Here is a 13,637-nt window from a genome sequence, read left to right as displayed (position 1 = left end):
TGCCAAAATAAAGACCCAACGGGCACTGAACCACCCCCCCCCACCCCCTGCGACCCTTCCTTAGAAAGGACAGATGGGCTTTCACCGCTTTCACCACCATGTAGGGAGACCCAGCCAGTGTGCACACATGCCCCTGAGAATGACCCTTTCCTGAAGAGCTTCATTTCTCTAAGTTATGACTCTCCTCAAATCTAATCTATGAAACAAAATGGATACAAATTACAGCAGCAAAAAGGTCATACCTGCTTGCCTGTCTTGTCTTTGAGGTCCTGCCTGTTTTCCCTTTCGGCCTTCGCACAGTGTCTATCGATGAAGCATCATCTTTCTATGGGTTAAAAATTTTTGAAGATAAATTTTAAGTAAATACTTGAAATTTGAGTTGAATTAGTTCTATCCTGAGTCAAGGAATATGGCCATACAGGGCTAGTGAATTCAGACGCCACAAGTCCCACGTGGGTCCCTTTTATCTTTCGTAGGAACTCTGGTCATCTCGGGCCGCTCTTTATTCCTATCCCCACACACCCAGTTCATCTCCAAGGCACGCGTGTTTCACGTGAACGTGCCCTTGTCTGCTGCCCTCCTGTTCCCACTGCCTCTGTCCACATCGAGGCTCCTGTCGTCTCGTAAAGGACACGCCACCAGAGACTAGTTTTCATCCCTAGAATTCATTTCGTACTTCCTTCAATGTGCACATGGCTGTTCAACCATCTGTAAGCAGCACCCCCCACCCCCCACCCCGCCCGGTCTCTGTGATCCACGGTTTTCTCTCCCGGGCCACCTGTTTGCTTTACCTTCCGTCTATGGGGTTATTTGGGCATAAGTGATTCTTACCATACTGTGAAATAATTATGTGTGTTTTAGACTCTTCAATTAAATGGAGCTCCTGAAACACCAGGAACCTGCCCCAGTAATTTCTGTGTAAGTCTCTGTCCTTGAAAAGTAATTGGCTCACAGCAGACGCTTCAAGAAATGCGTATGAATTAACATTGTTAAAACAAGGGTCTGTCTCCCTCTCAACCCCGGAACTGTTTTGATTTTAGGGTTATGTGCAATCAGGTGAGACAGTCACCTCTGAAACACTGTCTCTCCAAGCACGGGCCGTGCATGACACCCCAGGGGTTCAGGCACCACTAATCTAGATAAACGCATCCAGATCATTCTGATGAAACCCTAAAACCTAAACGCCTTTCCGCTCACGGGTCATCTAAACCACAGCTGCCGGGATCACACCATCGGTGACAGACTGCGTCCGAGGGGAGGGTCCCCTTCCAAGTGCAGACCAGGCGACCTGGGGCTTTCGGCATAAACGTCTGTGCTTTTCCCAGGGTTTATTTAGGAAAGCGCACGAGTGCAGGGCATTGCTTACCAGCTCCTCTCCAGCTCTAGGTGTGTGAGACGTGGCTTTCCGCCTGGTCCTTAACGCAGGAGGTGAGAAGACAAACCCAGAAGACAGATCTGAAACAAGTTCTTGCAGCTGTGCCGGCGCCTCTATTTTCTTCCCTAAAGCGAGGCAGGGAGGAAAAGAAACACTGTATCCATGCCCAGCTGTACACATCGCAGTGTGTGTGTTTTGTTAAAGCTCGGAACAAACAACGCACATCGGGAAGACAACCTGGAAGACACGAGCATCCGAACGTGGCAGCCGCGCCAGAAGGACAGAAACGACAGGGCAAACCCAACGTTCGGGAATGTCTAATGCCTCAAACTAAATGATGCTACAACAGAAAAGACGTGAAAACCTCAGAACTGTGTTATTCCGCTAGTTCTAATCTTCACCGCTCCTCAAAGGTTCTCAGGAAAGGAAGCAGTCATCTTGCACGTAAGCTGGGCTAAGTTTGCTTCGTAGGCCCTCTCAGGCCAGAGGCGAGGTTTTTATTTACAAAAGTAACGTTATTTTCAAAGATGACTCAAAAGTTCTTTCCTTCCAGCTCATTCTGAGCTAGCAGTTCAGGTCAACGCAGTCCCCGCCATAAACGAAGAAGCAAGCAGAGAAGGTAATGAAGGTAGCACAACAGGCTGATAGGAAGACAGTCCACAGATAAATAAAAATAGTTTAATTAAGAACTGGTTCAAAACATGAATTAAAAACATCACAGACTTTATCTCACATTTTGTTGTCACCACAGGGTCTCCGTATTCATGGCAAGTGGCAATGTACTCACGGAAGTGGCTGCTGAACCTGTCTGCCGCCGGTTAAATCCGGCAAATTACTTAAACCTCTCTGTACCTGTTTCTATAAAATGGGATTAATCACAGGACCTGTGAGGTCCTCGTGAAGATGAGAGGATCAGAACAGCATGGGTAGCACACGGTAAGTGCTTTAGAGATGTTCGTGTTTGTTATGTCACTATTTCAAGGATTCTCGGTCTAGTTCGGCGTTCTCTCTCCCACAAGACAGTCAAGACGGCCGGAAGACATCAAACTCTGCTTTTAAAGCCCATGACTATTAGGAAAAAAACCGAGCTGAGGTCAGAAATCCCAGTCCTCTCTGAAGCATGGGATAAGGGGCAGACCCGGCAAGAGCTGGGGAGCTGGGGGTGCTGGTGGTGACCTTCCCCTTTCGTTGTTAAAAAGAACCGTATCTGGGGTCTTTCTAGGAAATGAAAGCATGCTGTTTTTCTCTTTCTAGGCTACCTGGAGTAACAGCTGCTCTGGCTTTTCGAAGACCAGCTCATGTTCTCTTCCCCAGGTCTTGCCCTACACATCAAAGGACTAAGTAAGGAAATACAAACACCCACTCTCGTGTGCAGAAATGTTCGGTCTCCCCGTTTCTTCCACGTGCTCCTACTAGGCCAAACAAGACCTTATGATACTTCTCGGCATGCTCATCTCTCACCCACCGCTCTACGCTTCCTGAGAGGAAGTTCTGACGGCCAGTGCTACTGAAGGCGCAAGGGGTTCCCAAGTGCTGGCTTCAAAGCCAGGAACGTTCTGGTCACCTTGTCAATAACTCTGAGCAGCCAGCAGGTGGGCTCCGGGACCCTGCCACGTATCCCGTGTGGGGGCTCAGTCTCCCTGAACTCGACCTCCCCTCACGGTGGAAGGAAGGAAGGAAGGAACAGTAGCTACGCTTCCTGCGCTGTAGCGAGGATCAAGTCACCTGACGGACGTCTACCCCAATCTGGCCTCAGGCCCACAGCAGGCCCTTCCTGAGTACTTGCTGCTGCGTCACAGAAACCAGACAAAATCCACGGAGATGTCAAGCTTCATCTTCTTTTGACCAGTAAAACGCCTCCAGCTAAATCCTGAGAGCTGTTTCTTTGACTGCCTTCCCGGCCTACGGTAATATTTCCATGCCGGCTCCTCTGTCCTTCCTAGCCCTCCCTGCGAGCTTTTATTTTTTTAAGAGATTTTATTTATATATTTGACAGCACGAGCAGGGGAGCAGCAGGCTCCCCGCTAGGCAAGGAGCCCGATGTGGGACTCGATTCCAGCACCCTGGGATCACGACCGGAGCCGAAGGCAGATGCTTAACCAACTGAGCCACCCAGGCACCCCCCTGAAGGGCTTTAAGAATATAGCGTGAATGGGCAGAGGAGTGTGGGAACTCTAGTCGGAGGGCAAGAGAAGCAAGGAGGGCAAGAGAAGCAAGGAGGCCCCGGGCGCTGGTGACGGCTTTGTCATCAGAAGGCTGCAGGGCAGGCGCTGTCCTCTTCGTTGTCAAAGTGGCAAAGCCACATTCAGAAAAGTCAAAGGACTGGCTGCCCAGCTACTAAGAAATGAGAGATCTCAGTCCCCAATTTCTCACCACCTCTAACGCGAAAAGGTTCCTATTTTTAACACGAGAGAACGTGACAACGGTTCCAACAGGTAACAGGAGAACATAAAGCGTGTGCGGCCCATCGGCGAGACGCGGCGCCAGCCGGGAAGCCACGAGACACGCGGTCACGGGCGGTCACGGACACCCACCCGGCTCTGAAGAGTATTTAAGAGGATCTGAAAATGCACATGACACGCGGGGGCGGGGGGGGGGGGGGGGGGGGGGGGGGGGAGAAGCAGCAGGGTGTGTCTCTAGACACACAACGGGAAGGAAACGTGAGCGCTGGTTATCGGCCCTTCAGCTGACCTGTCGACAAACACAAATTTCTAATTTTCTATGGCAGGCGTGTATTTATTTTGTTGCAGAAACAAGCTGTAGGTCGCGGGCATATAGGTCACAACAACTATGTAAAGAGGACGAAGATCAGAAATGAGACGTTTGCTATTGACACCGAAATATCACACAAGTTCTATGTGTGCTACACTTTTCTAAGTCACGAGGAAAGCGTGAAAGAATTGTTAATGGCCTGCTACCCGCGCTGCGGCATTTCGTGCAAAACTGATCTAGCAGCTCAGTCACGTGAGCTAAAATCGGACGCACTCCTGTCACTGCGTCCGGCTCCACGGGGTGTGTGGGCGTGACCTCCTTTCCTCACACCGAGAAAACCTGAATCCTACAGCCCCACAAAACTGAAGATCTGTTTTTAACAAACTGGGGCTGAGGGGAGGGAGACGGACCTCCTGCATCTACAAGTTATTTTGTAAAACAAATGATCAACCTGATGGCAAAGGGCCCCCTCCTGGGCTCCGGCTAGGAATGACTGCATAAACCAATACACTGAAACGGGTGTTCCCAGGGTGAATGCTGAATATAGAGAATTTCCAGTTTGCAGATTTTTAAGTGGCTAATCTTCCTCGTGGCCTTCCCTCAAGTCATAATGAGGCAACTAACTCCGCAGGATGTTCACTAATGCTTTTAGAAGGACAAGCAACAGTTCTGAAAGGTTTAAATAAATACAGCCACAGAATTTACCTACGAGCCCGAGCTGCTTTGCCGAAATTCAAATCTACAACCTTAAGTGAACAACTACATTTTGCTCGCCTGATCTGATTTGCAAAGAATGCCCCCAACAGGTTCTGTTCAGCTACACCAGTGTCTCAACAGTTCCTTCATCATCATCACCTTTTAGACCATTTCTCGTAATCGGCCAATTCACTGAAACATCCCCCCTCCAAATCCTAATAGCACAAAGACTAAGATACTTTCACCCTTTGGGGAGACACGTCACCCCTGCTGGGAAGGTATGTGCTCCACCAACTTGACGAGACAGTCGTGAGCTCATCAGAGGCAGTGAGGGAGGCTGGACGTGCAGCCGTGCCAATTTATGGGCAACAGGGAGGAGGCACTGAATTCAATTCCGTATCCTTATCAATAAAATTCTATTCCTCCAACAATTTGAGGTTGCAGATATCTGCTGGGACATGAGCCAAACAAAGCGGCACTTAGATGAAAAATGCTGATTCTATTTGGGAAGGAATTAAGTCACTTAGGGCAGAATGAAGAGAAATGACACTATTCTAGAAGATTAAACCTGTGTCAAGTGAATTACAGGGTTAAGAGTCACAGTGAACCAGACATTTCCGGAATCTTATGATAAACTTTGAAATATAAAATCTTAAAATTTTTTTTTTAATTTAAAGATGCGTGTTTTCTTTTTTGGAGGTGGAGAATTCCCTGTACCTACTAATTTTTTAGAGAAATCATCAATTACAGTCTTAAATCGAATAGAACTGTGCTTTAAACAACAGAATTTTAAGCTGAAGACTTTGAGCGAGATGAAAACTGTGCTTTGAGTATAAATAAAGTACCTTTCTCTTTCCTCGGAACCTTTGACCCGGGAGTAGAGAACACAAACTCATTTTTTGGTTCCGAGAGGTCGGGAAACGAAATGGCCTTACTAGATCGAGTCCTGGTGCTGCGGGACGATTTCGGCGGAGTGGCTGGGGCAAGCACCTTCTCTTCCAGGTTGTCAGTTTCCATGGCTGTCATCTCTTCATTGGTGTGTTTTTCTGACACAGGGCGTACTGCACGTGTTTGGCTTGGATCTTCAGTCCTTTTCGTAAGCTTTTTCTTAGAGCCCGTCACCACAGCAAGTTCCTCATTTGGAACTAAAACGGATTTTTCTAAAGCTGTTTTTGCAGCATCAGTCTTCCTTTTGGCCGGGGTCTTCCTTGTCGACCTCCTCTGGCTGCTGAGAGTTCCTGACCTTCTCTTGGGACTTTTCGCTTCCTTGACAGCCTTGGAGCTGCCATCTTCAGATGGATTGACTTTTTTCGGTCTACCGCGTTTCCTAGGTCTACCAAACTCCGCCTGAAGGCTCAGCTGCGAGGAATCCAGTTTGGAATCTTCTGTGACATCCAGTGTGCTACATTCCCTCTTTTTAGGACTTCTGTCAGGCTCAACAGGCAGTAGCTGGTCCCTGGGCGTTCCATCTGATTTATGTCCTCTACTTTCAGCAGCTTCTAGGTTAGCACTTCTCAGCTTCCGGGTACTTCCACCGGGACGTGCTACTTTACTAACTTTCAGATCTAGATCTACCATTTCAACACTTTCCGGATAGTCTGTGGATTTTTTATGCCCTCTAGGAGTCTTTTTGGTAACAGACGAAAGCTTAGTTTCTCCATCTGCCTTATGTCCTGTCTTTTTAGAAGCTTCTAGGGTGGCACTTCTCAACTTCCGGGTACTTCCGCCGGGACGTACTGCTACTTTATTAACTTTCAGATCTAGATCTACCATTTCAACGCTTTCTGGGTATTCCACAGATTTTTTAATTCCTTTAGGAGTTTTTTTTGTAACAGATGAGAGCTTAGTTTTTTCAGCTGCTGGAGTAACCTCTAGGTCCTGTTCCATAGGATGATCACTTTCTAACGTGTCCTGATTGTCTTCTATTCTTTTCCTTCCTCTCCTAGGAGTCACAGAATTTTGAGGTATTTGCTGGTTCTGAGATATAACTTTGACATCAGAACAGGCACCCTCAGAAGACCCAGAAGTTTCTTTCCTTTTCCGAGTCCTCCTGTCTGAAAGCCCCAGCCCGTCAGGAGTAGCAACAGCTGCGGACTCTTCCTGCTGTGATCTGACGCTGGGGTTTTGGACACGTCCTCTCCTGCGAGTTCTGGAGGAAATCGTGTCATCGAGCTGGCTCACGTTTATAGTCACTGTACTTGTTTCCTGAACAGTCTTCAACGTAGATTTGACTACCTTGGTGACGACCTGCTGGCTTATTAAAGGTATGTTTTCATGAATGGACTGCTGTTCCACTGTATCTGAAGTAATTTCTTTACTTCTTGTGTCTTTAATTATATCTAGTAAATTTTCCGCAATTGCTACTTTAATTGTTTCAGGCACGTGTGGTAAGGTCTCCACCCTCTGGGACTCCTGATCGCTAGTCAGGACCACTGGCAGCTCTGCGCCGCGTCCACGGCCACCATCTTCCCCACGGCATTCATGTGTTTCCTCAGCTGCTGCTGTGTTTGCTGCGGGAGCTAACACGTTAGATGCTGCAGAGTCACCGGTCTCTAATTCTCCTTCTTCGCCCTCCAATATCAAGGTAAAGTTGCTCTGAGCCCCAAAAAGTTCTCCATCTACTTCGGCAACGTCACACTCAGCCGAGTCTTTGTTATCAGGTAAGTCACAAAACTGTTGCTCAATGGTATCAAAATTATATTGGAGCTTAAGAGTCCCTGAGGGATACAACTCATTAAACGAAAGCCTCCTAGCCTCGTGTCCTGAATCTTGAACTCCGAGCTTTTCATGTTCAGTCACCTAAAATGAATTAAAGATAAGAGACTGGTTAAAGAATTTTAATGTGTATTTATTTTAGCCTAAAGGATACAGTTTTTTAATAAACATCTCACTCTTGGTATAGGAATTGTTAGACATAAACTACAATTGATATGGCACATACTTATGGGTTTACTTTATAAAAATAGCCCTTTAAGCAATCAGACATTATTACTCGGTCAAAATAACTAGACAGAAAAAGATTCTGAGATTCTGAATGGAATTAAAATAGAAATTTCGCATTTCCCTAGCTTAAAAAGACAGTCTTTACAAAACCTTGAAAATTACTATGATGCTAATTTAAGGACTTATTCTGTTCTCACCCAAGAAAAAAACATTAACTGGAGAAAAAGACACAACCCCCAAATTGTTTTAATGGTAATCCCCAAATTCCCTAACTAACCACACTTTTTCTAAACAGCATGATCCCCATAAGGTTGAAGAAGAATTCACCTACATAAGCTCCCTTGGGCTAGACTCAATCCTCTTCCCTTTGCTGGGGCTGCATAAACCATGAAATTCCTAAGGCTTTCAAGTTCAGTACCTCTCCTGCAAGGGTTTGGTGGAAGAAGGAATGGTCCTTGCATTTACCTTTTGGTAAGGGAGGGGGAGAAAAAGGAGGAGGCAGAAAGTAACAGAGAGATCTCCTGACCAAGAAGGTAGAACATTACCACCCACCTAGACAATGACATTTTCCCACTCCCCACACATTCAGTGAGATGAAGACTGGAGATACCCAGAAATGAGGATTCTCACTCATACCACGCCCACATTTTTTATTAGCTCCCCAGCTGAAGGAATGGGAACTTTATCCATCTATTTTACAGTGAGAATACTCATGAAAATGAATATGGACAACCATGACACTTTTATGAATTAAGAAACTTCCCAAATACTATACAATCACATTTCTATAAATTAGAAGTGTTTTTTTTTTATCTTACATTCATTTATCATATAAAGTTGCCTGTTGATATTAAAAGAAACGTGGTGGAATTTTTAGAAACTGTAAGTCATATTAAGTACAAAAAGAAAAAAGGAAAGAAAAGAAAGCCTTTCTCATGTTCTGGAAGTTAAACCCCAGCCAGCTGGAGATTGCTCTCCTCAAGCACGTGTGGGGAACAGTCCTGTCTAACTACATTCAGGGATCTCCCAACGCCCTGAATAGTTTCGCAGCCATACTTGTCTCTGGAGTAGCCAGGGTCTGTTTTCTCATGGCTAAAAGAACTTTCATTCGAACCAGATACTAAGCAAAAATTCAAACTGTTAGAATTCTGACTTCTTTAACATAGCTTTTTGGTGTTCACGAACAATTTCTCACTTAAAGGATGTGTTCTCTTATATTCCACAAAATATTTACATGCTTTTTTCTAATGACATTATAAAGAGATTTTTTACACAGCAAACGAACACATTAGGTTTAAACTATGGTTTGAAACCTAACTAAACCAAAACTAACAATGAAGTAAAAAATTAATTTTTTACATGAATTTCTTGAGGACCAGGAGGATCGTCAGAAACGGGAGGCTTTTCTTCCGCTAAGTCAACACTTGCTTTTAGGGCGTCAAGTTCTACTTTGTGATCTTCCTGTAAGTTCAAGGTTATTTCCTGGTCGGGTTTATGTTCGGAGATCACAGGACTTTCAGGGACAGCAAGCCCAGAGTCTCCACTCCCACCGTGCACATCAGCCGTAGCTGAAAGAAACACACACACACACTGAGAAGCAAGAGAAAGGCCAAGACATACTGCATCTGAGAACATTTCCTCCAAACACAGTCCTACTGCCCAACAGTTTCTAACTTCTTAAAGGGGAAAAGCCTATGAGGGTTTACATATTAGTCCCATCTCCTCAGTATCTGTTCAGTTTAAACAATACGTATTTCCTTTTAACGAACACGCGGAAGATAAATTTTACACTGGCAACATTGGCTTTTTGTTGTTTTTTTGTTTTTTCCAACTTAGGTATAATTCCTGCCCTTACTGTGCAACTTCAGTATGAGGACAACTCCTCTGAGGAGCTCGGATGTTTGCTCCCTGTTCACTGGGCCTGGAAATCATGTTTCTCAGGACTAGTGGCGGTCAGCTATCCCCACCGAGCCGGTACAGAATGACGAGAGGAACCTGCAGTGTGGTGGGCTTTATCTCGCCATGAAAAGGACTAGGTATCTCTCTTTTCGCAGAAAGCATCCAGTTGGCCACAAATATACTCTACCACTTACACTAGTGGGGAGATGAGGGAGGGTGGCAGCTCATGTAAAAACAACAACAAAAAAATCCTCATCTTTTACCTTCCTCTTTGCCAAGTTTTCTGTCGTTAGCACTCGTAGTTTTACATCATTTGGGTTTGTGAACGAAACCCAAAACATTTTGGGGTGATGGGAGGGGGGTGAGAATCTGACTAACAATCAAAAACCCTTTAGTGTTTAACAAAAATCAGTGAAAAGGTTTTTTTGGTTTTAAGTGGGCTCTAACACGCAGCTGATCTCACGACCCTGAGGTCAAGACCTGAGGTAAGATTAAGAGTTGAACGCTTAACAGACTGAGCCACCCAAACACCCCCATAAAAAGGTTTATTTCTTCATTTATTTTTAAAAAACCAACTAGGAAGAAATATTTGCACACTTTTAAAAGATAATGGGGCTAGTATCCTTAATATACAAAGTCAGCTTATACAACAAAATGAAGAAAGTTTTTCACCTGTTTGGCAAAGACGAATGGAAAAGTATGCACTTTACCTTCCAATTACCAGTGTGTGAAAGCAAAAAAAAAAAAAAAGTCACTGGATTGAAAAAAATGAATTCTATATATTTGATAATTTCCTTAAAGTAAATGCAGTCGTTTGTGTTTATTTTTTACTAATAAAAAGCCAACCTTGGCCTTAAGTTATTACAAACACAAAAACAGAAGTTGCCCCATGTAGATATCTGAGTCCCAGAAAATTGAAAAGCAGATATGCCATCTGGCTGGGGACTGGTCATTGATTTTATTCTTCTTTGATGTTCTGAAGGAAAATATGTCCACGAAAACCACTCTAAGGCTTCTATTAGACCACAGAGTGCCTTACAAGCAACTCCCTGCTTTGAGAGCAGATACGTCTCCTTGGAACACAACGCTACTTGTAGCTGTGGAACCTGAGCGAAGAGGAAGAACTAAGAACGCTCTTAAAACACTAAAATTAAGTAATTCTTTTGTTGTTGTTTTGGGGGGGAGGGGGTAGAGAGCGTGTGCTCATGCATGAGCCAGGCTGGGGGAGGGGGTTGGGGGTGGCGAGGGAGAGGAAGGATCCCAAGTAGGCTCCACACTCAGCAGGGAGCCTGACACGGGGCTCCATCCCACGACCCTGAGGTCATGATCTGAGCCGAGATCGAGTCAGATGCTCAAACGACTAAGCCACCCAGGCGCCCCTAAAATGAAGTAATTCTAAAGTCAAAATAATACACACATTGACCGTTACCTGCTGTGACTGTAGAGGCACAGGTCTCAACAGACACTAGTCCTTCGTCTGAAACCGGTACCTGGGATTTTAGGGTGAGGATTTTCCTGTAGAAACAGAAATACATGTATTAGGGTTTAAGAAGGTCCCACCTGCTCTTAACCCTGCTCCCCCTGCTACATGCCATTTTGGGAATGAAAACCGAGGTTCGGAGAACTCTATACCACCCAAGTTCATTTTGAGTAACACTATAAAACTTGTCAATGAATTTAGAAACAAGCAATGCTGTATTGGGTATTCCTACTTTCTAATACGCAGGGCCTTAAACTAAGTATTACTTTAAAACGCTGGTCAATATAAATTACACTTATGCCAGTTTTTAATTATCTGGAAAGAATATAAAAAAACTCTCAGTGGGAGACCAACGGGACGTGTATTAAGCCTCCTGGTGAAAGTAAGTTCTCAAAATATGGGGACAGTGATCCCTTCCTATTCTGAACAGGCCCTTTCGTAAAACCCAACAAAAGCGTGTTTTTTTTTTAATGGGACAAATAAAATTATAAATTCAAGAAAAAGCATGCATTTGGAATATATACCCCCATTTTAAGATTTTGAGAGAGCATGAGTGTGGTGGGGGATAGGGGAAGAGGGAGAAGCAGACTCCCCACGTAGGCAGACACTTCACTGAGCCACCCAGGTGCCCTTATAGGTGTATTTTTAAGACTTATCTCTGTCTCATGATGTTACGATAACCGAGAAACAACCAATAAATTTATATTTAAAAAGGATGTAGGCTTGTCATGATGGTGACTAGTAACCACAGGGTTACTAGTGATAGGGTGATAGTAATCACCCTATACTTGTCAGACCCACTGCAACAGTATTTTCATTAAAATTCAAGAAACATTAGAATCAATCTAGATAATCCTTTTATAACGTTTCCTCCCACTTCTATGGAGGCCTGGTAAAGATTCCAGCTAATCGGGATTTCTCTTCTCAGAAGTGAAGCATATGATTGCGTTCAATGTAGGAGACATGACACGACTGTTACGAAAGTGATTTTGGTGGGTGGTGTGTGAAATCCCTCGGGACTTACAAATCAATGAACCACTTACGGTATCTTAAATGACATGTTTTATATGGAGTAACCTGAGTAAATCACCCTGACTACTTCATAATCAAAGCTGCAACTTTTCTGTACCCTCTACAACAGCACTGCTCCAAGGCCTGACGCGCAAGGGGTCCAGCCTTAGCGAGAGGAGGAGGTCCTGCCAGGACGGCAATCACTTCACTGACTAGTTGAGCTGACTGTCAGGAAAGGTTTAGAGTCTAATACAAGCTGCCTGTCTCATCGCAGACCACAAACCGTTCGGGCCCTGGCCTCATGGTGAGACCACGCTGAGCAGCACGAGGCTGGCAGACCCCGCCGGTCGGCTAGTACAGTGCCTGAGGGTACAGATGCTCAAACTCGCCAGAGCCTAACAGCTCAAGCAGTCGTTACAAATGAAAACGTCAGCTGGAGTCTTGTACTCACCGAATGGTAGGGAACAAACTGCTTCCGAGCCATGCCCCCTCTACACTATCCTGCTGGGACTGGAGACCCCCGAAACCAGTGCCACCAGGAGGGCACAGAGGAAGGAACAGCTTCAACAAACACAGATTCACCAAAGGATATAAAAGGAGATCTGCCTCCTTTCATCACGACTCCGTACATTCAGGAATATCCAGTGTCGTTCTAAGACTTCACGGCAACTACTACGCAGCACACACTCGTACGAAGGAACGTCCTCCCTTAACAGAAACCATTCCCAGAGCGGGCAGGCCCAAGGTCTAAAAAAATCCCCTCTGTGCGTGGACATGAAGCTGCCGACTCACCGTCTCCTGCGGCTTCGCGGACACATGACGCCTGCCCTACCAGCTTACCTGCTGTGCGATGGCGGAGCCCAGCGGGAAGCTTCACCTGCTGGAACGGGGCGCGCGTGACTGAAGTCTGCAGGCAACTCCTCCGCAACCGAGGGGTCCTCCGTCTCCGCAGCATCCACGGTGCCTACGAATCACGTGAGAAGAGTATTTACCATCACTTGTGCCAAGTGTTTAGAGAGTACTCATGATCTTTCTTGGACGATTCCTTTTTAACAAGCTTATTGGACCTGCTTTTTTGGACTTTTAGGTTTACGCCGTTGGCCTCAGAATGCCAACAGGTCCTTGTAACAGTCTGAGCCCGGTCCAGGAGCCCCTGCACCCCACCGCTTCTCTCACTCGGGGCCTAACATTAAAAGCACTGTACACAGATAGACTCAGTCCTCCACAATCCAAGTAGGGGGACCATTATCCCCATTTTACAGACGAGGACACAGAAGGACACAGTGACACGGCTTATCTCAGGCCTCATAAGTAGCTGAAATTCAAATCTAGCCTGTTTCACCCTATACTTATGCTATGGAATCCCCCACAAAAATAATAAAAGTTTCTATTGGAGACTGCTTCATCTTTTTAGGAATGATCAGTGAAGATACTGCCACGAACATCCTCCTCTATTTAATCACTCAACTACTCTGGTGGGACAGAGCACATCCAGACTGACGGACACTGGTGGACAGAGGC

At 45.6% G+C, this 13,637-nt stretch overlaps 1 protein-coding gene across 5 annotated transcripts in view; it reads right to left on the bottom strand.

Moving 5' to 3' along the window:
• Positions 1-13,637, bottom strand: part of AHCTF1 (AT-hook containing transcription factor 1) — a 78,666-nt gene that overhangs the window by 2,289 nt on the left and 62,740 nt on the right. For 4 of the 5 annotated variants that reach the window (XM_034666616.1, XM_034666619.1, XM_034666617.1 and 1 more), the window contains 6 exons: positions 12,957-13,080; positions 11,055-11,140; positions 9,086-9,294; positions 5,629-7,582; positions 1,367-1,500; positions 243-325 (listed from right to left, as the gene is read on the bottom strand). In XM_034666616.1, the coding sequence (XP_034522507.1) occupies positions 243-325; positions 1,367-1,500; positions 5,629-7,582; positions 9,086-9,294; positions 11,055-11,140; positions 12,957-13,080 (2,590 nt within the window). The remainder of the gene's footprint in view (positions 1-242; positions 326-1,366; positions 1,501-5,628; positions 7,583-9,085; positions 9,295-11,054; positions 11,141-12,956; positions 13,081-13,637) is intronic. The other variant, XM_034666618.1, reaches the window with a different exon arrangement.

Source organism: Ailuropoda melanoleuca, chromosome 8, assembly GCF_002007445.2.
Source record: "Ailuropoda melanoleuca isolate Jingjing chromosome 8, ASM200744v2, whole genome shotgun sequence".
Taxonomy (NCBI): domain Eukaryota; kingdom Metazoa; phylum Chordata; class Mammalia; order Carnivora; family Ursidae; genus Ailuropoda; species Ailuropoda melanoleuca.
This window is presented reverse-complemented; position numbering and strand designations above follow the sequence as displayed.